This window comes from Centroberyx affinis, unplaced genomic scaffold (assembly GCF_046629955.1).
Source record: "Centroberyx affinis isolate AG114_WGS23_722 - 3 ecotype Tasmania unplaced genomic scaffold, CSIRO-AGI_Caff_v1 ptg001479l_1, whole genome shotgun sequence".
In the NCBI taxonomy this organism is placed as follows: domain Eukaryota; kingdom Metazoa; phylum Chordata; class Actinopteri; order Beryciformes; family Berycidae; genus Centroberyx; species Centroberyx affinis.
In genome coordinates, this window is record NW_027279947.1 from 258,921 (window position 1) to 286,212 (window position 27,292).

General features: G+C 41.8%; 2 protein-coding genes across 3 annotated transcripts; one reads left to right on the forward strand and one right to left on the reverse strand.

The window, feature by feature from the left end:
* Positions 1-2,906: 2,906 nt before the first annotated feature.
* nadkb (NAD kinase b) lies at positions 2,907-13,810 on the forward strand. Its single transcript, XM_071526932.1, has 12 exons — positions 2,907-3,059; positions 3,847-4,155; positions 4,278-4,361; positions 5,090-5,219; positions 6,674-6,782; positions 7,340-7,425; positions 7,835-7,937; positions 8,720-8,931; positions 10,538-10,637; positions 11,365-11,522; positions 12,332-12,414; positions 12,501-13,810. The coding sequence occupies exons 2-12, from the start codon at positions 3,848-3,850 to the stop codon at positions 12,658-12,660; spliced, it is 1,533 nt and encodes a 510-aa protein (XP_071383033.1). The 5' UTR covers positions 2,907-3,059; position 3,847; the 3' UTR covers positions 12,661-13,810.
* Positions 13,811-14,753: 943 nt separating this feature from the next.
* Positions 14,754-26,475, reverse strand: sec62 (SEC62 homolog, preprotein translocation factor). 2 transcript variants are annotated; one of them, XM_071526931.1, is made up of 10 exons: positions 26,438-26,475; positions 23,782-23,890; positions 22,827-22,932; positions 21,747-21,942; positions 20,071-20,166; positions 19,884-19,944; positions 19,470-19,589; positions 18,143-18,321; positions 17,984-18,073; positions 14,754-17,914 (listed from the first exon to the last, which is right to left on the reverse strand). In XM_071526931.1, exons 1-10 carry the CDS (start codon positions 26,471-26,473, stop codon positions 17,705-17,707), a joined length of 1,203 nt encoding a protein of 400 aa, XP_071383032.1. In that variant the 5' UTR covers positions 26,474-26,475; the 3' UTR covers positions 14,754-17,704. The 2 variants fall into 2 exon arrangements, with proteins under 2 accessions (XP_071383032.1, XP_071383031.1); XM_071526930.1 differs by having other exon boundaries at positions 14,754-18,321.
* Positions 26,476-27,292: the final 817 nt, after the last annotated feature.

A 27,292-nucleotide genomic window follows, 5' to 3' on the forward strand; every position in this document is an offset into this window, starting at 1 on the left:
AATCCAGTTTAACTGGCAGTCTACTATCACATCCTTCTGTTTGCGAGGCGTGGTTAAAAGAGAGGAAACTGGTGTGGCCATATATATTATTGTATGTCAGCACTCAAGGAACAACAAGGAAGTTCATGCATCTGTAAATCATAAAACTGCAATGATAATCGACTGTCCCACTTTCTTATTACAAAGTGGCTGTTTAGACAACCATGGAAATATTATATTATTATGTAACACATTGAACAAAGCACTTAAAAATCCTTTATACACAAAGTTATCTTCCAAATAGGACTTTGTTGATGCAGTTCAGTGGGAAAACTACAGAGGTATACAACATAAAACCTCATTTTACAGCACCCAAGAGCATGGAGTGGTAAGTGTAATGTGGCCAAAGTGCAAGAAGCCGCAGCAGTGGCAACAAATACCCCCATAAACCTTTATGAAGATTAATCTAGCTCAGTACAGTCTGTTACAGTTTAGTCTAGTCTAGTTTGTCTTTGCTGTATTCTCAACTAATGCAAATTTGTCCCGAAGCGAGTCAAAATACAGTAATGACAATTCAAACTATGCAATGCTAGTATTCCCCTTTTTAGGTGTGGCAGGCTATGGCGGGTGGTAAACTCTTTCCCCTGAGTCCAAATATTCTTTTACTGAAATAAATTATTCAAGAGAACATCCATTGCATCAATACAACAAAACGCACCGCTGTTTCCATCCGTCAAATTAATCTGGAAAAATGACTCATCACTGAGTCAGGATGAAACTCAGACCTTCAGTAAACTCTGCTGGTGAGTTAACTGCAGTCTAAGCTGCAGCTGCTGATGCGTTGCCAAGGCTTTATTTCATTTCAAGTTTAGTACTGAAAATCCCATTATTCATTTTCTTCTACTTTCTATATAAATTTCAGTATTAATGGTGTTGGTCTAACGATAATAATGCTATAGTAACATGATACTTTTTGTTGTTTTCTTTTTATTTAGTGCAAATAGGTACAGTACAAACAAAGAATGCAAAGACAAAAACAAAAAAAAACACAATAACAAATACAAAAACAAAAACACCTTATGATGAGACAATGGATTGTGACTATGAAATGTAAATATGGAAGTTGGGCAGACACTACATGAACTTGTTCTGGGGGGTTTAAAGTAACGTGAGACGTCATTGCTCCCCTGCTCAGGGAGGTCAGAGGTCAGAGGTCAGGCTCAGCTACAGACACTCGCCTTCACTTGAACCCTCGTCGTCTGGTTCCTGGGTCTCGACTCACTGTGCCACCCTGCTACCCACAATGCCTTGCTACTAGTTAGTGTTCCACTCTCCTCCAGCAAATTTACTTTGTGGGTCACAGATTCAGCCTGCTTATTGAAACTGAAGGAACACATATCTGATCATTTGATATTTGACCTCTCCTATCCCACATAAACACAATTTTTGTGGCTTTTTATTTGTGACATTTAGTCATCAGATTGTGTAATTCATAACTGAAATCTACTCCACCTCCACCCTTATTCTTTTTCAGATTTCCTTCCCAAATGAGTTTGCACAACCAGCGTTAGTTGCATTTTAAAATACAACTATGGCAAACTATGTTAAAGCCTTCTCTATTGATTTGTATTGCATTGATTTGGTTGTTTGTGTGAAGTTGTGCTCCCTCAAAAAGTTTGGTGCACCGAGCCTCTGTTTAGTGAGGAAATAATATCAGACAAGGCTGGATGGTTTGAGATTATCAGATGGAAGTTACACTGCCTTTAGGATTAAATTAAAAGTTTCTACCTTTATGTGTCTGTACTACTCATTTAAATTTTAGTTCTTTTATGTCACACTTGAGACACAAACAGAGTGCAGGTTAAGTCAGAGGCAGGAGAGGTAAAACAAAAGGGATTCAGGAAGGATTTAACCAGTAAACAGAATGCATATATAGCTAGAGATACATAACATAATTGCAAGACCTTAATGGAAAGACAAATATTTATCAATTTCACGTCAATTTTTTATTGGAAAAGTGAAGCATAGTATTCATAGGTTACTAAGAATAGTTGTTTAATCTGTAAACTAACATTTATGAATATGAAATGTAGAGAAATGAAAAGAGATAAAAAAAATAAATAAATAAATAATACAACATTTTAGGATAAAATGATTGCCACCATGGTCAATAATGTATCACTCATCATTCACTTTAAAGGGAATTTGATCAGAGTGTACTTTAATTGGTGCTGGTATTGGGTGTATTGGTATTGGTATTTCATGTCTGCACATCATCACAAGTGCGACCACAGAAGCATGAGCAAAATTATTTGTGGAAACATTGTTCATTTCGAAACATTACGCATCCTGTCGGGTATGGCTGCTGAAGTAGAACACGCTGACATGTAAATAATGTAATGAATGACAAAAAGAAATACAACACTGAAGTTTATTTGCAGATACTGGGGCGTCATGTGAGCCTCACAATAGAGGTGTGGGCAGCACCATCTGGTGTGAAATTAACAACAACATAAAAAAAAATAAGTAAATAAATAAACAAACAAACAAAAATAACATTTTTAAATTTTGGACTTTAAGTACCTCCACATGCTTTCAGTTAGAGACTCTTTTTTCAACTTTAAAATGGTCAGGTTGTAGGAGATGTGTGAACTATTCAACTTTTGATTCTTTTATTCTTAATTTTTCCCCTTAGAAATGAATGGTGAAGAGTGAAGAGAGCGATTAGTGACATCTGGTGATCAAATCATAAACACACACACACAAAAAAAAATCCTAATGAATTCAACTTTTGAACCTTTCAAGATGAGGCACGCTATGAGTTGTTCTGGATTTGACCAGCAGGGGAAAGCACGGCGCTGTTCCGCTAACGGAGCGTCCAGTGCTGCGTAAAGAGGCGTCGTTTTGATGCCCGTGAACAGCCCAATTGAAACACCATTTCCGATCGATTATGCAACGTTTTGTTTCAGTTTCGAGAGTTTGACGGCAATGCTAATCTTGAGACAAACGCTCTATTATACCTTTTCCTCTAATACACCAAACACTCGCTTTAACCGTGTCTAAATAAGCTAGCGATACAAGTAAGGCTTCATTTCTTTTCAGTTTTAGAGTGTTTCTGACCGGTTGGCTAACGCTAGCTAGCCGTCAACAAACCAGCAATACCACAGAGCTTTGATAGCTACAATGGGATTAAACCTGACAACCATCCAGATAGGCTCACTTCTGAGAAACCTATTCAGTTATTTTACTGTCATTCAGTTGAATATGTGGGAATCATCTCTGTTGTACGAGGGCGGCTCGAGTCCAAGGTCACTGTGTTGAATATTGTCGGGAAAGGAACAATGAATATGACTTGATTGAGTATTGTGTAATTGCTGTGAATGTAAACTGAGAGTGCCAGAGTCTTGTTAAGGCTAAGGTTTGTTGGCAGCACATCTGTCCACCTGCTTTCAGGGTGCAGTGGCTGTGTTTTTTGTTATGGAAGCAAAGTGATAGATAGCCTACCTTATCTGTTTGGTGCCTATCCTGAGTAGCTAAACTGCTTTATCCACAGAAAGCTCTTTGGCTTTTGTTTATAGAAACAATTAAGAGCACGTACAATAGTTATAAATCTAGCCAAGTTTATTTACATAGCCCTTCATCACAAAAACATGTGTCAAAGGACCTTACAGAGAATGAGCCATCCTAGGTCTTACTTATCAACAATCATGCATAAAACAAAATACAGTATGCAAATAAAATCTAAGTTTTTTGGGCTCTTGAAGTATTTTGAAACATCCCTAGTGTCACTGTATAGACGTGTGTATTCAAATGAGTGATTGAATATTTCTTAACACACTGTGCTTGTGCTGGCTTGTTTTCCTGCAGGATGGAGGATGTTGAGACCAGTCCGGGGTCGTGCCCCGGCTTGGCGGCCCCAGAGAGGGGGCTGCTGCTGCGGCCCTCGGGGCACCCTGGGCACCCTGGGCAGGTGTCAGAGTCAGCCAGGTCCTCCAAGCACCGGGAGCACCCGTCCAAGTCGCCAAGGAGACGGCGGGAGGGGAAGAGGTCGCAGCGGCGGGGGGATGGTCATGAACAGCTGCTGCGGGAGGTCGAGCGGCGGAGGTTGTCAGGCCAACACGAGCACCTGGAACCCTCCGGCTCGGCCACCGACGCGGCGGAAAGCTCTCCTAAGAGGTTTGCTAAGTGCTGCGGGTTGCCAGCTGGTCAGCCGTGCCACTGGCACAACTCTGCTGCCCCGGACATGAGGTGGTGACGGAGGAATATTGACTTGTCTTCCTCTTTTTCCCCCCTCACAGGAGAGCCCACTTTCTACATGGGCCGTATCCAGCCACACACTTCGGACCCAAAGCCTGTATTCTTCCCAACCCAACTTCAGTCATGTAAGCGTGTGGGTTAGAGCGTGTGGAGTGAGTCTAACTTGGTGTGTGTGTGCTGAACGGGACGTAAGAGAGGGATGTTATATGTTCTGTTTTGTTGGGACGTTGACACAGAAGCTTGTGTAACTCTGCAAGATAAGATAAAACGAGAATGTTAAGGACGAGTTGTGATTGGATGTTGAATGAAATGGGACGGTTCACAGAAGACACTACAGATTCAGATTGTCACTTGGTTTCAGAGTCTATCAGAGCAGCCTTGGACCTGATCTGAAAACACACACACATACACACACACACACACACAAGAGCTGAGATTATCTGCACAATGCCTGTCATCCGCCACTCGAAGGAAGAGAGAGCCAAACGGTAAAGCGGAGAGAGTGAGGAGAGACAGAGTAGTTAGGCTCTTATTCAGCTAAGTTTGGAGTTTGGACTTCATTCAAACCAACGTTGACTACATGTCATAACAGTTAATGGTTGACTGCTAAAGTTGTTAGAATCATCTAACTTAGATTCCAATTTATTCAGCAGACATGGTAACATTTGACTTAATTCGGAAGCTTTCAAGAACTAGGAAACCAAGCTAAAGATCCAAGACAATGTGAATATGTAAGATTTAACTTTGGTCTGTACTTTTGTATATCTAGATTTCTGTGTACGTGACCGGCTGTTGACAGGCAGTAACAGTGTGTGTGTGTGTGTGTGTGTGTGTGTGTGTGTCCATGTCCCAGGCACATCCAGGACCCGGCCAGCCAGCGGCTCACCTGGAACAAACCCCCGGTCAACGTGCTTGTCATCAGGAAAATCCGTGATGAGAGCCTGGTGGAGCCCTTCAAAGAGCTCTGCAGGTTTCTAGTGGAGGTAAATTTAATGTGTGTGTAGTTTGTTAAGTTAATGTGTGTAAGGGAGGGGGCAGTCTTTGTCTGCAATTTGTCTGAAAATGGTTTTGAAGTTGCTCTTGACTTTGATTGTCAAACACCTCACACACTTCATAAATGAAACACCACTTGCATGTTCCAATCAATCAGGCAGCCTTTCCATGTTATTTCAGTTATTCTTAAACTGTTCGGTTACAGTTTTGCCATCGTCTGCTAACAAACTTAACTCAAATCCATGCTGGAAAATGTAAAGAAATTATGACTGAGAATTTATAACTGCTGAAGTTCTCAGAATCTGTTTTGAAATGAACGTACAGCGCGTCCCAGAAAACATCCAGGAAACAGTTCAGACATGTAGGTGAAAGTTACAGACTCAGGTCTCTTCCTCAGTATGTGGTTACGACACACTTTGGCCTCATGTGGAGCTGTGCTTTGTGTAACACTGTCAAAGCTATATGGAGTTAACCAGGGTTTGGGGTCAGTCCAGAATGAACTCATCAAGTACAATTCAACTGAGGAATTGAAATTGGAATTTGAACAAACCTACAGGAAACACAATTGGAATTGAATTGGAATTTCAGGAAGCTGTATTTAATTCAATGAAATTCTGTGAAATTAATTTTTTTGTGTTCTTTCTTACCACATATCTGAGATTACACGTAGGGCTGAACGATTTTGAAAAAATATCTAATTGCGATTATTTTGACTGATATTGCAATTGCGATATGATTTGCGATATTAGAGGGAATGATAATTTTTACATCATTATTCTCATTTTCATTGAAAAACGTATTAAAATGATTATGGTGTGATTTTTGCGGGGATCTGTACCAAACAAAGATGTTTCCTTGAGTCTGTAGAATACGATGTGTAGGCCAGGACATCTCTGCAGCGGGACAATATTTAATTTAAAATGGTATTTTGACACACATTTCGCCTTTAAGAAATATTGCGCCTCCTGCGATTTGAAAATTGCAGTAGGCCATATTGCGATTTCGATTAATTGTTCAGCCCTAATTACATGTAGTGTTATATATTATTATTACTGAAAATGTTTAAGGTACCTTTCAGGTGGTATTTGATGCATAACATGTAATCGTAATACATACATTATGATTGAGTGTATTTGATTTGATCTGTTTTTGTTTGTCTTTTTATTTGATTAATAATGTTTGATTTATAATGTTTAGCGAGTCAAGACAGCCTCTCTTAGAAGTGGAAAGTCAATTTTGTTTCCTGTCATTCCAATTCAATTACAACTCCAGGAATTTAATTTGAATTTGCCATGCATTCTCAACTCAATTCATGAATAGCCCCGAGCCCTGGAGCTACACTTTGATGCAAAGCTACACACATTCTGTATATTTTCAACTCCGCTTTGAAAGATGTATCGATGCGTTTGAGCTGTTGTTGCTAAGGCATGTGTTTGTGTACCAGGAGAAGCAGATGATGGTGTATGTGGAGCGCAGGGTGGTAGATGATGCCACACTGTCAAAGGACGAGGCCTTTGGCTCCATCCGCAATCAGCTCTGCACCTTCAGAGAGGGTAAGGCTCCTACATGATACTCAAAGTCACATTGTGAATAAACGCTATCAAGGCCACCGAGATTCAGTTCAGATCAGACTGGCACGATTATGGCCTTTTGTTTTCTTTCATTGTTGGTGTTGGCCAGTAATGATGTTTTCCCTCCAGCTTGAGCTTGTTTTCAAATGTTCAAATTACTTATGCTTTCTTGCCAGTACTTAAATAGATAGTTGCTGCTGGAGAGAGGACAAGTCTCATGTCTGTGCTCTTTGAGAAACATTCTTCTATTTTCTCTCTCCAGTTTAGGTCTCTTGATTTTCGCCAGTCTGGGTTTTCTTTTGGTCTGTCTTTTTTTGGATAACATTTCTGGGCACCCATGGTGGCTGTTTGTTCAAAACCCTTTATAGCTGGGTGCAGCAGTCATTTGGCCCCCATGGGCGGCTTTTAGGACATTTCCCCCCCCCCTTCTGACACTCTTTTGGAACAGAGTGACTTTCTTTTTTGGCTTTGTAGGTAATGTAACAGTGTGAATAGGATAATGTCATGTTGAATATAGTTGTGTTTTTATTTGACTGCAGGTTATGACGACATCTCAGACTGCATAGACCTGATCATCTGTCTGGGAGGAGATGGGACTCTGCTGTATGCTTCGTCTCTCTTCCAGGTAATCACAGTGATTTAGCATAGTAGCCTTTTTTTCTGATTGGTTGATCACTACCGCCAAACTGATCACAGACCTCTTGAGCTTTTTTACATAGCACAATTTATAGTAGTGAATATTACACCTTTGTTTTACATTTTGGCTTGTCACAAACCTTTTTTTAAAAACCCAAACCCACATCCTTTCTTCTTGTAGATATTTATTCTTATAGGCATCTCTTGGGCTTACTTGAAAAGGAAAAGTACACTAAGTCTCAGTATTTCTTCCTTTTTCAGAGGAAAGAAAGTTTAAAAGGGAAAAGATCTTTTGCTCCTGCATGTTCATTACATTTAATTTTAGGTATTTGCTTGACACTGTTATCCAGAGATGGGACAATATTTAATGCCTGGTGTTTTTCCTCTCTCCTCTGAAGGGCAGCGTCCCTCCGGTCATGGCGTTCCACCTCGGTTCCCTGGGTTTCCTGACGCCCTTCAAGTTTGAATCATACAAGACCGAAGTGGCAAAAGTATTTGAAGGTAGAGTACAGGTTTATATGAAATAATGTTGTAATATTACTCCTGTAGTCATTTGTATGGGATTTAATTTAAACAAAAGATTACACCTTATAACCGTCAAACTCATTATATCCTTAAGTGAAATGTGTCATAATTTATGCTTGCTCACTCGACACTCCCGGCTGTTGTCTCTCGACAACAGATGTCGCACCACGTCCCGCATTTATACCTTGGCAAAGATGTACATGATGGGTTCTGTCTCCATGGTAATGAGACGCTGCTGGGTTTGTTTACATCCACTATAAACATGGCAGCCCCCGATGAAATAGCTGACCTGATCGAGGAAGAAGAGATTTTGAACCTTCTTCTTTTGAAGTGATGCTATTTTCTCACTTCTTCTGCCAGCCTTTCCTCTATTCCTTCCATGTTTGTGTTGGATTGTTTATTTTTTCAAGGAAGCAAAGACATGGTGAGCATTACCATGGCAACCAACTATCCAATCAGTCCGCGACTAGTGTCCGCGACATTACAAAATTCTAGAGGTACACGACAGCGAAAGTAATGCCCTGTGGCACTTATTTCAGTTGGACATGCGTAATTTCTGTCGAGCCACCAAGCATATATTAAGCTTTAGTTCTCCTAGTTTGTGAATATCTCTATAGACAGACTGGCTAAATTGCTGAGTACATTTTTGTGTTTGCCTGCCCTCTTCCGTCCATCATGTGAATAAATGGACACCGGAGTAAACATAGTGTGTGTGTAAAAAGCCTTGTGTGTGGGCTCATGTTTGTGTGTGTTTTCAGGCAACGCGGCCATCACGCTGCGTAGTCGCCTGAAGGTGAAGGTGGTGAAGGACATGCTTCACAGGACGAGCCAGCAGCCGCACAGCCGAGAGCCTCAGCAGCAGCACCAGCAGCAGGAGCAGCAGGAGCAGCAGCAGGAGCAGGAGGTCAACGGACTCCTTCCTCACGGACACATGAACAGCGAGGTCGGCAAGGTCACCCTGCAGCTACAGGTGAGGGGGGGGGGGGGGGGGGGGGGCGTGAGAGTGAGATGTGTCGGGTTGAGAAGGGTCAAACAGGCGAGGAGGTGTTCAGCAAGCCGGTGACCTGCTGCTCTGCTTTCTGTTCATCAGTCTTTCTAATTCTGGGAATTCCTGGAGTTAACAGTCTTCCTCTTTGTTGTCTCCGGCGAAGTTACAGCGGTCCTGCTGATACTTTGGATAACAGCAGAGAGATGAAAAAAATGTCCAAAGTACTTAGAAGGTGCAGATAGGCATGATTGCGTTTCTGCTTAATATTATTATTTATTCTTGACCACACCTCCTCAAAATGATGTCATTTATGAGTGTAAGCTGGCCTTCTCTGTATGTGCCTTGGCCATTCACTCAGACATTTCCGTTGCTTGACCAGCCCGTCTGTCTGTCTGTGTGTGTGTGTGTGTGTAATACATGCATGCGTGTGACTGAGCGAGTGAGCTTCAGCTGGGTTGCTATGGCGACAGTCATAATAAAGCTGCTGGTCGAAAAAATGGGAGAGAAGGTCGGGATGTTGTGGGGTTCTGTTGAGCCAGTTGCCATGGAGACCGTGGCGTCAGCGCGACCGGTGCCGACTGGGGCTCTAATAGGCTCTGACGCTTTCAGTCTGACACACTCCGTAACTAAATAACATGCCACAGTGCTACAGTCATACAAACACAGACGGAGACAGACACACACACACGCACACTGTGCTGCATTTCGTCATTTTCAGCGCAGCTCTCCTCTCACGGGTTTTTCCTCCCATCGATAAAAGACAGCGATGGATTGTTTTCGTCTCAGAGCCTCAGTCTGACCTCGTGTGACATCACGTCTGCTGTATCCAGCGGGATGTTTGCACTGCGCTGAGCTGACGTCAGAGCGTTCGGTCGGCAGCAGACGTTGGAGCAGCACTTAACCGCTCAGTGTGTTGCAGCGTTATTCGTTAGTGTTGTGACTGGACTGAAGTGTGGCAGGTGATTAGTATGCTTGTCTGCACAGCAACGATTTGTGCTTGTAGTTTCCCCATCAATGCTGTGATGCCCTATAACCCTGTGTCTGTTTTTTGTCTGACTGATTGTTTTCATTGATTGTATTGATTAAATTTGTTGTATTACTGTCTGTCTGGAGTTGGCTGGTTAGCTGTAATGGCTGTGACAGGAATTCCTCACTGAAGACTGTTCTGTTGTGCTGATACTTAAGAAGTGAATGTTACGGATGCACCGATATGTTATTTTTGAGGCTGATGCCGATATTCAATATTTTCCCACCCATATTGGTCGATACCGATATGCATTTTTACAAGAATCTTAGTACAAGGTTTCATTTTGTATGGTCACCTCAGTTTAACTGTACATATGTTGAATTTTCTTCCACAGCAGTAAAAATAAGCAGCAGTAAAAATAATATCGGACCGATACTGGTGTTGATATCGGCCGATAACGATAGTCTGCCGATATATCTATATATCTATATTTATATATATATATATATATATATATATGTGAATATGGTACAGAATTATTCCGCACTGTTCAGTACGGGCAGCACAGTCATTTCATGTTCCTATAAATTGTGGTGTGTATGTGATTCCCTGTGTGTGCAGGTGTTGAACGAGGTGGTGGTGGACCGAGGCCCGTCCTCCTACCTGTCGAACGTCGACCTGTACCTGGACGGACGACTCATCACCTCGGTGCAGGGAGATGGTAAGGGGCGGGGTCAGCCACAGAGGCCAGTGGACCCAGCTTACTGTCGCCTCTCATGTGACGCGATTGGCCTTGTCCTGTTGCAGCTTTTCTACTCAAACTGAAATTAAAATCGGATGAAACTGATCTAAAAACAGGGTACTGGAAAGTTGTATGTATATTAAAAGAATTGAGCAATTTCCAGGTCTTGATAAGTTTGGAAAGGGCACAAAAAATTTGGAAAAGTATGATATACCTTGATATTCTGATATTTGTGGATGTGAAAAATAATCATCTATAGAGTGATGTGGCAGAGTTGGTAAGACAACTATCTGTGTAAATCATACTGGATACCAAAATCTTCAAATCAGAAAATCAAGGTCTGGAAAAAGTCTGGGGTTTTGAAATCCAAACTGTGTAGGAATCCTGTAAAAAGTGAAATTTACACAGAAGTGTCACAACTCACTTTACACGGACATGGAGAATGATTTACAAATGAAGCAAAGAGGTTAAAGGAATAAATAAAAGCATAACAGATCACACAAAAAAAAAAAAAAAACTCACCTCCTGATGCTCTCTCCCTCCCTCTTTCTCTCCTACTTTCCCATTTCTCTTCTCTTCTTTTGCCTTCATCTCTGTCTGAGTGCCTTCCTTTACCCCTCTCTCTCTCTCTCTCTCTCTCTCTCTCACTCTCTCTCACTCTCTCTCACTCTCTCTCTTTCTCTCTCTCTCTCTCTCTATCCCCCAGGTGTGATTGTCTCCACCCCTACGGGCAGCACAGCTTATGCAGCCGCAGCAGGAGCCTCCATGATTCACCCCAATGTACCAGCCATCATGGTCACCCCCATCTGCCCTCACTCTCTCTCCTTCAGACCCATAGTGGTTCCTGCTGGGGTGGAGCTCATGGTAAGGCTGAAGGGGAGGAGGCTGGACTGAAACCTTATTTTACACTAGAAATCCCTATGTGTTTAGACCCCTTAATCTGAGTTTTTTGGGGCATTTTGGTCATTTTCTGGGGCAATTTTATTGAAGCATGAAATAATACATTTGCATCGTGTATTCGTGAATAAACATTCAATTTGCAAGGGTGGCGGTCACTAATTACATTTACTCACATTAGTGTAATTGAGTAACTTTTTTGTGCACTTGTAGTCTTTTGAGTTTTTTAAAGTCAGTATTGTTACTTTTTAACTTAAGTATTGTACTTCACTACATTTAAATCACATCCATTACAGAGGACAAATGTTGTGGCTCTCTATAAGCATCAGAAACTGGACAATTATAAATTGGCCAGTTGTGGAGCTATTCACAGTGAACTACACAGTGAAAGTAATCTGGCTTTACTTTGTCTGTCCACTTTATCGGTCATTTCCAAATTCCAATTAAATCCAATTAAAAGACTAGACTAGTTTGAAATCTGTCCTCTCGTACTTTTAGAATTGCATGGGGAAGATCACATCTAGCATGTTCTCTTTTCTAAAAAGTAACTCAGTAACTTTTACTTACATTTTAAATGATCTACTTTTTACTTTTACTTTTAAGTAGATTTTTACACCAGTTTACTTCTACTCAGGTAAAATATAATCAAAATAACAGTACTTCTACTTGAGTAGCTCTTACCTCACTGTGCATTTATCTTGGTGGCATTTATAGGTTTTATTTTTATTTTGTGTATAACCTCTGCGACCCTAAATCCCCTTCAATCCCCCCAACAGATCACCTTGTCCCCTGATGCCAGGAACACTGCCTGGGTGTCGTTTGATGGCAGGAAGAGACAGGAGATCCAGCATGGAGACTGGTAAAGACCATTAACTCATCATTGGTGTCTGCCTTACACTTAACCTCACAAGTTTTTTTTCCCTCACGCTCTCTCCTTCCCCACAGTATCAAGATCACCACCTCCTGCTACCCGGTGCCCTCTATCTGCTGCCATGACCTGGTGTACGACTGGTTCGAGAGCCTGGCCCAGTGTTTGCACTGGAACGTGCGCAAGAGGCAGGCGCGACTGGCGGACGTCTCCGACTCCTCGGACACCGAGAACTGAAGCGCCGCGCGCCCACACACACATTTTCACACCTACATTTAAGGCGTTCAGCTGATCCTCTTATCCACAGCAACTTAAAGTGAATGAGGGAGAGTAGGGGTACAGTGTCGCGCTCTGAGATACTTCAACAGGACGTGTGGATGTTGACTGCTGTGAGGATCGAACCAGCGGCCTTTCAGTTACAGGCCGGTCTCTCTAACCACAGAACACACGCTGGCTACAGTAGCTTAAAGTCTGGTTATGGTAGTGAGAGGACAGGTAATTGTGTCTAAAATTAGGCTTATGAATAGCATATAAGTGAGCATATATTATATACATTGAGTCCTACATTTGACTGAGCATCTCATTACATTCCAAGCTTTTCAATACAGACATACTGCTACTAGATTGCATAGGTTACAGGAGAGGGAAAAAAGCATGTTTCTCACATTGAAACAGGAAATATCACCGCTATCTACATGATTTCTTAATTATTCGATGTGAAAGATGAGGAACAACCAAAGCGTTTCATGAATATACTGTCGGCAGTACTTGAGCAATAATTTTTTTCTGATTTGCAGCGCTTAATCATCTATTTGACGCTCAATTTTTAGACTGTAGGTGTAGCTGGCATGAGGCCTCTGGTGTTAGGGGTAGGGTTACAGTGATTAAGCAAAAGGTCGGTTTCTCCCTCAACTTAAACCTTTTAAATTGTAAATTTGTACATTTATGCCAAGGATTCTAGAGGACAGATTTATTTAATGTGATATTTATGTGATATTTATATATATACGCAACACGGAGGCTTGAAAACCTCATAAAGGCAACTCGCTAAAGCTTTATTTGTATGTTACTGAATCAACCAAAGACAACTGTGTGTGATTTTTCTCCATGCTCCATGAGTTGGTCATAAGACACCACATGTATACCACTGTATGAACATGCTGTCCTTAAGTGCTTCAATAGCCACTCTCTAAGTAGCCTAACCGTAGCTGTGCAGGACATTTTTCAAATGTTTTCAAAAATATTGTGCTTAACCTATACTCAGATTAAATGATGGAGAGAATTTCCCATAGGCTGTGTCATTTTCATGAAATGTTAAATTGTCTGTCATGTACGTTCGTTGTTTCATGTCATTTGGGGAGAAGGGAGCCGTGCGAAAATAAAGCTTTAAGAGTTTCCAGTCTCAGTCTGTCCTTCGTCTGAACCCAGCAGACAGTCAATGCTTCATGTGGTCAGTACATGTTGTGGGACGTGGCAGGTCCAGGCAATAAAACAGGAGAAAAAAAATATGTGGTGGTGTTTTTTTCTAATCTACCACTAGGGGGCTGCCTTCCACTTAGTAAAAGTGATTTAGGTGAAGCCACAGAACTCAAATGGATCCAGTGAATCCAATCAAGTTCTGTGGGTGAAGCCTTTATTATTCAAAAACCTCTTATGTCAGTGTTATTTGTACCAACCTGCTGTTAGCATTTGTTAGCAATTCTAGTGCAGGTCAAAGCATTTCTCTAAAACTGTATCCCAGTCCTTAAGAAGAGTTCTTACCAATATAGCTGATGGAAGTATTGGAAGAAAATGGGACGACCTGAATACAATGTGGAGGGGAAAAAATATTTCTCTTTGACTTGTACTAACATTGCAGACATGCTAACAGGAGACTGGCACCCAGTAAAGGAGCCAGAGTCACTCGTTCACATTCTTCTACTTATCCTTATACCGGCTTCCCACACCTTTTCACCGATGAAATTACAAACTTTTCCATGACTTTCTCCATGAGCCCTTTTCAAATTTCCATGTCCAAATTTGAGTGAGACTGAATTAAAAAGTAAACGTCAACTAAACTAGACAAAAAATATTTTTGACTATATTTTCCTCCTACAGGTCTAGACTGTTTCAGAGCCAACCACAGTTTTTTGACATTTGACAGTATTCAAGAAAAAACATCATCATTACCTTCACAAATAAAATGTCATGACCTTTCCCAAACTTTTCTCCCTTTTATCATTTTTCATAACTTCTCCAGCCCTGGAAAATACAATTTCTTGGTTTTTCCAGGAAGCCCAAAGAAAAGATCTACTTCTGGACAAATATAAGAAGACTCTTTCTATGCTTTCTATATTTTTATTGCAATGATAAGATACAGATATATTTCCAGACATCCAATTTATTAAATTATACTCCAATATTGCATGAGACAGTCTTCAGAATGATATCGATCCAAACGTGGACAACTAGGCGATCAAAAGACACTGTTTTGACCAGAGATAGAACATGAAGGATGTTTACAATTTCACTTTTTTTCCCCCAGAAATGTGCGATGACAAGCAGCAGCATAGAGAGTAATACTACAATATACAACAGACTGATACTGTGCAACACTCAAGAACAATTGGAGATTTTTCATGAAATAGTTATGCCAATATTCAGAGTACAGCAACTGGCACACTAGCGACTCTCTCCAGAACACAAGACAACAGGACACAGAGATGCACTTTGCCTGTTGGGAAAAACAAAACAAAACAAAGATACTAGAAAACAAACAAGAGTGACAATATGGTGAGAGAACTGGAAAGTCCAAGAGCTACAAACCTCAGCGGGATTATAGGAGATCGGGAGACGAGACGATAAACAAGGCTAGAGGTCTAGAAAATTACTAAGATTAGCAAGCTCTTTCCAGAGAGGGAAATACAGGCGGGCAATCAGGTGACTTCGTTTTTTTAGACAATAAATGGACAAAGTTGTACATTAAGCTGTGTGGAATATATCAAACAATCTTTAGTTTGTTAAGTTAGTTAAGTCTTGCTCTCAGAAAAACATTTTACTGTAAGGAGAACTTGCCACATCAGATTTAGTGGGAACTGCAGATCGTTGTCAGCGTTATGCAAGCCACCAGTTTCTCAACCTCAAGTTAATAATTCATCATCTTGGAGAGAAACACGCACACGTGGCAGCGCTGAATGCATGACAAACTAGTTACATTATTTTCACACATTCAACATCATGGTGTAAAACAATAATAAACAATGTTGAAATCATCCAATATATTCCCACTGTTTTGTAATCCCAGATGTTACGTCCCAATGAGTCCACTCTTGACAGTTTGCCAATTCATGATCATATAAAAACAAACAGGAAATGAAAATAAGCATTACAAATAATCAGAAAAAGAAAAAAAAAAGGACACTGTTCAAGTTGAACAAGCTGTTTCATAACTTCTTGGACTGTAAGTATGTATATATTTGATATATCAATAGAATCCATATATAAATGATACATTTCTATTTTTTATACTTAAATATTATCCTCACTATGAGTAAAAAGAGCATCTAAAACAATTCTAGCCAGAAGGTAATGTGAGCGCAGGAAGGGAGAGCTTTGGACCACGAGTGCGCTAACCCGCCTGCAGGGCAGAACTGGACCATGATGCCGAGTCACCGGCCTTTGACCGGGGACTCGATTCTAGTCAGTGGGCCTGACTGGAATTCCAGCGAGGGAAAAGCAACAAAGCAAAGTTATGGTCAGTGGAGTTCGATTCAATAAGCAAGCCCGCCGTTTTCACACGACAGCTTGTGCTAGACTAGATAGGACATTCTTGTTTGCTTGGGATGGCTTGTGAATCCGAGTCTAGTACGTACACCCTTAAATGGTTTCATTGAGACCAAAGAGATTTGTTTAGCTAGATACTAACAACCTTGTGCTGTGCTTTTTTTTTTTTTTTAAACATGTGAAAGGTTTGGAATTTGACACTACTGTTACAAAATGAATGAACAAATGTACCAAAATCCCTTGCTCACACTTGTCTCTCCGTATGAAATCAGCATGCATAATAACATTGTATGTTGAGTTTGGCACTAGAGTTTGCTTTACTTTATATCTGGTTCTGTTTGTAAATAGAAAGTTAACAGGTGAACTTTGTATCTTCCAGCTTTAGTCACACAGCGATGCTGCAATCTTTTTTTTTTTTTTTTAATGAAAAGAAATTACGCCAACTGTGTCTCAGTTGCTCAGTTTTACTCTAGAAATGACTCCTGCTGTGTTAAACATGAACTAAAAGTACTTCAGACTGTGTAGAGAATTGCACTATGATCATCATCAGCCATACAAAACCATTATTTCTCACTGGAAAGAGGCAAGTACCTCAAAGAGCCATGCGATAACTCATACGACAGCTCCTCAAAAGCTCTATCCAGCCACGCTATCGTGGATTTTAGGATCCTTCGGGGGAAACTACGGGGGTTTGGTCCGTCCGGCTTGGTTCAGGTTTCAGTGACGAAGCAGACGCATTAGTCAGTTTGCTTTAAGTGTTAAGTGCTGCCTGAGAAAGCTATCAGACTGACTGGCATTCAACAGGGTGCGGCGTGCTCCTGGCTTGTGAATCTGAGGCGATAACACCCAAGGGGGTCACAACTACCGCTTCCTTGATTGTACCAACTATGAGGAGCTCTCGAAGACGACAACGAAACCAAAGGCGAGGAGGGCGAAAGGGAAACGAGATGCCGGTATGTCTTCTCTAACTAGCAGACTGAGAGACTGGGATTTGACTTTACGTGCAAAACAGACAACATCCAAAAGGAAACCAAAAGACGGAGGACATAAATAAAACATGAGTCATTTTGAATTGACAGAACACGAGAGAGCGACTTCATAACACAAGAACCAAGCCGAGAAAAAAAAGAGAAAAAGAAATCCAACGAGGGCGTCGGTCTGATGGGCAGGAAACAGCCAAGGGGTTTTGGTGACAACTTCCTCAGGCAAACATGTCTGGTGGCAGTTTTCGTGTTTACTTAATAACATAAATAACGGGGGAAGGGAGGAATCAGATCCACCATAAGGCTTCTTTTACATTTATATTTTTTTCCATTGTCATAGCCGTTTTCTTTTCAGCGCTGTGTCTATCCCGGTACTGGTCTATCGGTACTGTTTAGTGGAAGATCTCAACAGACGAGAGATGGGAGGCTCTCCGTGCCTCGACAGGGTCGGAGGGGCTGGAGGAGCGGGTCCTGGGAGCACAGGAGGGAGGGAGGGAAGGAGAGAGAGAGAGAGAGAGAGATCGGGTTGAAAGAGTTTATGTTTCAACAGTCTGGGGCTTAGTCTCGCTCCCTCCCCCCTCTTCTTTCCTCTCCTCCGTCTCCTCCTCCTCCTCCTCTTCCTCCTCCGTGTGCTGCTCCAGCTCCTCCCTGGTGATCATCTCAAAGTCGTTTCCGTTGCTGTGTTGTGAGCCTTCGTCCTCCCTGCGGTCGCTGTCTGTGTCCGAGTGCCGCTCCGCCCCCGTTCCCTCTCCCTCCTCCTCCTCCTCTTCCTCGTCCTCTTCTTCCTCGGCTTCTTTACTCTCGTCCGGCCCCGCCTCTTTGCTCTCTTCCTCCTCCTCCTCCTCGTCCTCGTCGCCGTCCTTCTTCTCGCTGTCCGACTTCTCGTCGCTGTCCGACTTCTGGGCCTTGGTGGAGGAGGACCCGTCCCCGTCCCCGTCCCCGTCCCCGTCCCCGTCCCCATCCCCGTCCCCGGCCTTGTCGTCCGTCTTGTCCGAGTCCTTCTTGGAGTTGGACCGTGGGCCTTTGTACTCGTGAGTGTAGAGCGGCCTGAACGAGTCGATGAAGCCCACATCCGCCGTCAGGTTGGGCAGGAACCAGAAGTGGTGGCGCCCGCCCGTCACCAGCCAGATGATCAGGAAGAGGATGCAGCGGGCTGAGGGGAGAGGGAACCACAAATGGGGTAAATTTGAAACTGCAGGATACATTTTATTTGTTACAGGGTTCATACATATTTTTCATTTTAACATTCAATACTTTTTCCAGACCTCAATTTCTACAGTGGATTTGGAGATTTTGTTCAGTGTGTAATATGTTGTATACTGATAGTGGGCAATGTAACTACATCAAAAAAGCCCATATCTCTCTCTAGCTGAGGATAATTCTTCACAGCAAATATCACAATGTGTGAAATGACAGTGGGTCTGCATTAAGTGTTTAGTAATGTATGTACTGGGACTGAACAACAATCATTTTTTTATGCTTTTCCAGATATTTTGTGCAGTTTCCAAAATTCATTGTCCATGTGTTTCAACAGGGTCCAAAATTAACATCCTCCAAGCGACAAATGCCAGTAAAAAAATTGTCCCTGACAGATAAATCAATAAGGGTCACCCACCAAACCGGTCACTTTCTGAGATAATAACGGTTACATAATCTTTGGTCTTTACCTGACACATTACCCTCAAACTTTGTCCCTGCTCTCTGACCGCAAGCAAATCAAATCAAAGCAAAACAATGGTTCTGTATCAAACAGGCTCCTGACTGGCTGCCAGTTACGCTGCTCTACACAAAGCGCTAATGTTGAATCTTCTGTTTCTCTGCTGTCTGAATGGTTAACTAGTCTGATATTAGCTGAAACTTAACCTTATTCCCATGTGGCGACACATAGCAGGTGTAAGGCCACCAAACAGAAAACATAGATAAAAACAAAGATCCAGTATGAGTGAGTGAGCAACTTTTAAATTAAAACTCTAAATTTAATCTCTTTATTGAATATTTCACATGGTTTCTACACACAAAATAACATTGAAAACAAGCAGGGTGACACATTTTGATGAAAAATGTATACTGATTACTAAAAATATTCTTAGTTTACCAGCCCTTGTCAGTCAAAAAGTTAATTTTGGACACTGTGTTTCCAGACATTCCAGACTTGCGTAGGAACCCTGTTATCAATTTTCACGTGTAACATTCTGACTACAAATGAACGCCTTTGTTGAACGGTGGAAGAGGTCTTGCAGCAATTTAAAAACATCTTTAGGGGAACCTGCTGGATATTTTTTAATGACTACTTGTACTTACCGACAGCTAGCAGCAATATACTGGCCACGAAGCAGCCGGCTGCAACACTTAGATAGTACACTCCCACGCGCATCTCAGCTGGCCACAGCGGGAACAGCGTGGCTGCTATCACTGCAATGACTGGAAAAACAACACACACACACACACACACACACACACACACACACACACACACACACACACACACACACACACACACACACACACACACACACACACACACACACACACACACACACACACACACACACACACACACACACACACACACACACACACACACACACACACACACACACACAGGGCTGGTATGAGTAGGTGAAATCAATTTCTAGGCTCTGGGTAACAAATAACCCTGCCATTCAGTTGTTGTTTAGCACAAAAACCATTTATGCCTCTAAACCACTGACTCACCCAGTATCAGTCCCATGGCAAAAGTTTTAAAATGGACCGGATCATAAATCCACACGTACACCTACAGAGGAGAGAACAGGCACGTATTTAGTTTGTCTTTTTTCTTTTATCATCAGATTCATAAGCATTACCACCAGGAATACGCAGCTCTACTCTCTATGTGTCGTTCAACTCTCTGCCCACTCACCTCGTTCCCATCCAGGAACAGCTGGTCCTCATGAGGCTCCAGTTTAAACTTCTTCTTCACCTCTTTCTTCTTCTTGGGGCTCCCAGGACTGTCATCCTGTGAGAAGGATTATATATATTTAAAAAAAATGTTTTAATATTTGTTTTGAATAAAAAACGGATTTCATGTTAAATCAAAGGGTGGGGTGGTAGTGTGGTCTATTAGTTAGAGAGACCATGTTTGAACCAAAAGGCACAACTGCCAGGTGTCGAAGCTGTTGAAGTGTCCTTGAGCAAGACACTGATCACCTGCTCATTCTTAGTCACTGGATGTCTAGCTTTACATTTCATATCTTATAGTGAAGCCATTTTTGATTGTAGATAGGATGTGTTGCACCTCTATTTTTTCAGCACACTCTCAGCTAGATGATCAGTACCACTAAAATGACATATTCTGCTTTCCAAAATAGACACAGCTTGCCATTTGTTTTGTTTTTTTTTAGTCAAAACACAAAATATTTCTCCTGATTTTGGAGTCACCCCAGCTCCTGAGCACAACGTTCACAGCTAGGAACGACTAAACTATTTCCTCCTCACAATATACAGCTTTTTTGGGCCCTTGTCTCTCTGTGTTTTCGCCCATTATTTGTCCAAACACTAGTAGTTCACTGATCAATTGGCCACTGATCATAATGGGCTGTAAAGCATTCTAAATAGATGATTGGTCGATCACTGTTTCAACTGCCTGATCAAAAAAGAAAAAAGCTAAAAAACAACAACAAAGTTAGTAGAATAGTAATGTGTTCAGTGCTAGTGTGTGTTTTTTGAATTTTGATCAGATATTGGAACCAGTTCAATATATTGGACCTATATATTGGACACCTGTTGCCACCAGTGGCAACAGGTGAATAAGCACCTCAGTCATCAAACACACTAACATGTAATTATTGTGTTTGGATAAAAACTCTGGATCAATGATTGGCTGATCACACTACAAATTGTAATCGGTCCCAGAAAATCTGATCTTGTGTAACAGTGTAACAATTTCTCTTCACGTTGATGCAGTGTGGCACCTGACACAGTGCACATCTAGACTTTGAGTGTCTTTTCTCCATGTGTGCTTCTAAAAGTCTGTCTCCAGATGCACTTTAGCCTGTGCAGTGAAGTAAATATCTATTAATTTACTGTCAGGTAAGAGGCTAATCAGATCAGCTGGGGGGGGGATCGGTAACTATGATTGATCACAGAAAAAACAATCTCTATATAGTACAAAGATGCAGTAATCCAATAGGAGTCGATGTGGGGAGTTTATCCACACACTGTGCAACATTGATGGCCCTGTTTCAGACTGATCCCATTGTCATAGCTGCGCAAATGATACACTATTTAACGGTTTAAAGGTTAATTATCATCCACTACATTTGCACCTTCGAGTATTTCTTATTTTGACACACACTGTCATTCATTTCTAATATGGGAAATTATGGTTTTCCTGGTTTTGTTGTATTAATGTCAATCCTGTTTGCTCTGTTTTAGCGTCAATGCAGCACCATACTGACGCCAATATTATGACATGACAGACTAAACAGAAAAGCCTCTAACTGTGATAACGCTATCTTGTTGGAACAGCTCTAATCTACAGTAAAGAGCTTTGTCAACACACAGAAAGCAACAGTGTTTCCACTGGTGATAACGTACGCTCTTTTCTTTCTTGGCTTCACCAGCCTCAGACTCTTTCTTCTTCTCTTTCTCCTTCTTCCCCTTTTTCTCCTCCTCCTTGCTACTGTCGCCCTTGGCCTTCTCCTTCTCCTTTTCTTTCTCTTTCTTGGTCTCCTTCTCCGGCTTTTTCTTCATCACTTTGAGAGCCCGGTGGAAAAACTGCTTCTTTAGGAGTCTATAGTGAGAAGAGAACAACTGGTTATTAGTGCTGGGTATAAACATTGATTAAATTCAAATCATTAGTGTCCACAGGAGGCTCCCTCCACGTGTACAGACTCGTATGCAATGTGAAGGATTTCAGCCCAAAATGCAATCAATCTAGCCTTGCAAGGCCAGACGAGTCTTGTGAGTTGATCACACTGCAAGAAACGTCTGGCCTCCCTCTATCTGAGAGCCAATTCACTCGGGCCTTGCATTATTTAAATGCTCAAACCAAACCAGAACAAGTCATATGATGCAGGCTGGCTGGTAAACAAAGTTATGTAGCTTAGCACATGAGAGCAATATTTACAATCTGTATGTGATGTGAACTTCATCCACAGCGACCCCAAACAGATTTTCTTGATGCAATGTAGATGAGTGAGTGATGAGTTCCGCCGTTTATCATTCAGCAGCCACGATTCTGGCCTACTGAAAAAACATCTGGCAATTTCCATGGAAATATGATATGATATCTCAGTCATTATTAACCCCGAGCTGCATGGCTGTTCCCCCTCTGGGCCGTTTTTTTCGTCACCCCCAATGGAGCGAGCCGAATCTGGTAGGAAAAAGAGGGAAAAGATCTTCTCCTCCGACAAAATGGTATGACTCCAGTGTAGCTATTTGTTATTGTGTAAATACATTCATGCCCTCGAATTCTGAAATCGACACAGCTAACGCTGCCATACTCCATCGCCGCCATTGTTGTTTATGATTCTGCTGCGTCGCGTCCCAGTAATCACTTTGCAAAAGTAGCTGTCAAATGTTCAGATGTCTCATTTTGGAATAAAACCCTTCATATGGCAAATGGTTATCCATCTATAACATCAGATGCCTAGCAGAGGGAGGTAGGCAGCCAACCTGTTGCAGTAATCCAACACAGACTCCCTGGTGGTGAAGACCGCCTCCTCTCCCTTCTTTGCCTTCGCCCACTTGGAGTCCAGCAGACAGTCCACCGCCTTAGAGGCTAATGTAGGAACATACAGAAGTACGACATCAATTCAAATTGTCATTGTGCAGTTATCCTGGTAAAAAGTGTAATAATAGTATTTATCATCTTTTTTATTAGCTGAAAAATTGCCATTAGTGCTAAATCACTTCATAGCCTGTGCGGCAACACAAAAATGCATTTTTGTAAACATACATTTAATCTTCTATTTAGATCCTCATTCATCTGTTAACCAAATACTAGACAGAGCAGATGGCAGTAATTTAGTTCTACTTAATCTCCACATTTTAACTTTGCACATTTAACAATGTATGCTCACTTTGCCTAAAAACAAGGGTAGTGAAACTAGCATACTCAACTGCCGCCCACGATTACAGAGTAAACAGTATTTACGAAAACTGTTGACAAATGGATTCCGCCGTGCTACAGTACAAGACAAATGTAAATATTGTGTAGGAAGATACGGTTTACATTTGAGACTGCTGGGGAAACTTGTTTTTTGAGAATTTCGCTACTCCTATCCAACATGGCACAAAGTTTGCTCTAGGAAGAATATTGTTAATCCCACACAACATTGGCTGCCGTTTCACCATTTACTGTGACAAAAAACAAACACACAATGCTTCTATCCAAAATGGATCTATGTATAAGATATGTATAAACATCTGTCAGTATATTTGTTGTAATCACAGTTATTGGTGAAGTGGCAACTAATAAGGAGCAAATTTGGACAATCTTCTCCTGGTTCGCACTTGACCCAGCACCTAAGATGGATGTGCGTTGGTGTCTTCGCTCTTTTCTGTCACACAACTCATAGCTGCAATGCAACAGAAGAGGCAGGAGGTGAGGTGAGAGCTGAACACTGACCGATGAAGTAGTCGACTCGGTGGCCCATCATGTTTGTGGACTTGGTGGGGCAGTTGAAACGGAGGTACTTGGCCACCGCCTTCTCCTCCTTGGTGGGCTCACTCACCTCCTGCAGGGATGGACACACACAGACACACACACAGGCACACACACAGACACACACGCAGACACACACGCAGACACACACGCAGACACAAAATCACAGTCACAATCAGCTAGTCAACTGAGGTTGTAGTCTGGGGTTAAATTAGAGACAGACCTCCAACAGCCAAGTGTATGGCTACATCACAAGTTAATAAGGACACGCAATGTCAGAACAGAAATAAACACGTGTGTAGTGAGTCGTGTGAGACTTGAGGACATGTTTTCACAAACATGTTTTGGCTTAATTAGGGCATTTCATCAGTGTGCTCTCAGAAAACAGGTTAGAGACCTTTTGTTCATAATACCGTTAAAGGCGCAATATGTTTTTTTACTGTCCCTTAGCACAAAATGACCATAATATATCTACGGGGGTTTAATAGGGTTGTTGATCAATACAAATGACTCAACAATTAGCCTACATCGCCAACGATTACGTTTGTCTTTCAAAATTGGCTCATACTGTGTTTTGGAACAAAAACTCCAGTGTTCCTCTTGTGAAAGGCAGCATGAAGTAAGACAGTAACGAAAATATCTGTTTTTGAGATCATATCTAAGAGCTAACCACCCATTATTTTTAACAAGTGATGATGAAATAAAGTGGGAAGTGAAAATAAGTTGACAATGTCTCCAGCTCTGATGAGTGTCTAGCCTACATTTTTTGTTTAGCTTTTAAAGAGCGACACATCCAGCTTCATCTGTCCCACTCACTGAGTATAGCAGCCAAATCCTCCGCTACCGTGTTCTCACTCCTCACAGTGTCTGCGCTGCCAGCCAGCCAGAGGCGGTGGACTGCATGCCAACACAGGGGGAATGAGAGCATCAGCACAATGAGATTCAGCGCTGCTTTACCCTGCCCAGCTGGCTCTGGCCAGCATGCACCAGCAACACAAGGAAGACGAGGCCCTCAAACGACCCTTTGTTTAAAGAGGCAGGTATCAGTCATGCAACACCGCTACACGAGACCCCTCCACAGAAAACCCTGTCACCGTCTATATGATCTACCTGGCAAGATCACATGAGGATTAACTTTTCTCACTCTGTAAGAGAAGTATCAGCCCAAAAGCAGCAGCCCCCTGGGGCCCTTTGCGCCCACATAGCGAGGTACTCGGGTCTTGGCCGGGACCCCAGTCTTCGAAGCCAGCTGGCCAGTTCTCCACACCAAAAAACGACAGACTGGCCCTTTAATGTCTATTATCCAAATAACAGTCTCTGCGAGAATAAAATATCACTATCAAAACAGACTAAAACAAAATGTAGCTCATTTCAACCATTGAATGCTTTGAATCTAAGCACAATGGCAAATGATGAAGAGAACGTGTTAAAGAGCCAGCTGTTGCATAATGTGGAGCAGTGATCTTGGGGACAGACACAACCATGGAGGAGATAGCCTACGTGCTTGTGGTACAGCAATAAAGGAGATAGTAGTATGTTGTTATGCAATTGAACAGATTCTAACTAGAACAAAAAAGAGAACTATAATATAATGTTGGCTTGTGTAATAGGCGAAAGCAAGGTTTTCATAGATCTACAATTATGACAGATGGAGTGAAAATAGTTCAGCCTAGCTTTACTTACTGCCTTGTTTACCTAAACATTGTCCTCTTGGCAAAGCTGACCAGACACCCAACATGATAAATGCAAGGACACAACCAGGAGTCAATCAAACATGACTCCAACCACAGTATTTTGCAGGCCTACATCCCAGTTAAGCTGTATCTTCTGGAAATAAGATCCTACCAAAATATTCAACCGATAACTGAACTGGGACGATTTCTCTTTAGTTGACGTGATGGGATTGATGCATTGAAAACGTATTATTATATTAGGAGGAATAGGCTTGGAATCCCAAATTCAAACTACTATGAATGTTTTCTTTCGTATCCAGTCCAGTCAAATTATCCTTGAATGAGCTACTTTTAGCTTTACCTTTCATTACCTGTAACTATCTTGTTGCTGCTTTAAATCAGAGCTCTTGTGTTTGAAGTGTCACTGAAGCCGCACTGCATGCTAACTGCACAATATATGAGGATGCACTCTGTTGACTCTTTATGGGAAAATTCCCACAGGTTGACCATGGCATGTAAACTTCTCTGACGCGCGAATATGGTTAGTGCTGACGCAGCTTAGCAAGCTAACGTTTACAAGCAGTTAACGTTAAATCAGAATGAAAATGGATGCAGTTGCAAGCTGACTGAGGAGACAGCTAACCAGCTAGCTATCATGACAACATAATTCTCATCTGTAGACCAGGATGTACCTACTACCGGTAGTGAGAATGATTAATTGCAGGGAAATGCCTTTTCCAAATACAAATATTGACATCTGTTTTCGCCTGGCCAGCTAATGCTAGCTAATGCTAGCTATCATCTGCCTTCATCTATTCGCCTGTGAACAGCTCTCCTCGGAGCTGCTGTGGCGAGGAAATGCCATGCAACAGTTCAAGCCAGAGCGTGGTTTTATTTATTCTCCTCCTAGTTGCAACGGCAAGATCTGTTTTGTAAAATTACGTTACCTGGATCCGTTTCTTATGCCTCCTGCGCTCCGCCATGATCCTACAACAGTTCTTCCGACGTGCGCGCGGCTGCGCATAGAGCGTGTAGTATCGCGATAGTAACCAATTAACGTGTGAAAAAAATGACAATAAGTTCATTCAGCAATCATACGTTGCTCTAATAATTTGACACTCAACGTGGCAGGAAGACAGCACTACAGGTTCCTACATAGAAAAAGACTTTATTTACAATCCACATTCCACATCATTCAACACACGTAACGTACATAACCAGTTCGTTAGAACTTGTTCATCTTCAAATGGTGAAAAGGTATCAAACACCCAAATCCCAAACATAACACTTACAAAAATATTTTATTTGCTGATGAAACTTTGTGCATATGTATTCTACTGGAGAACTGAGAGCAGCTGAAAGGGATACTTCACCCAAACTGGGCTTAAAGCTACAATCTGGAATTTAGTAGACATTTAAATTCTGAGTATATTCACATATGTTCTCTGAGACTTCAGCCTGTAAATAGAGAACAATTTTTTAGCACCTTCTTAGCCCATCATAATTCAAAATCCATATCAGTTTCACTCCATTGTTCTCAAGCATTACAAATACACTACAAAACACATGAAAAATACATGTAAAACTCATGTTTAGCTGACACCTAGGCCTAGGGTGAACCCTTGTATCAAAAGCCCAGGCAATAAATAGTGAAAAAAGCATTTTCAATCCAATAAATCATTATGTAAACAAAACCACTAGTGGGGCAACAGCATTTCAACAGTGAGCGCCATGCTGCAATTACAGATTGGGCCTGGTTGGGTTAGCATCCATCCACATGATGCAGCTCATATCAGCGCTGA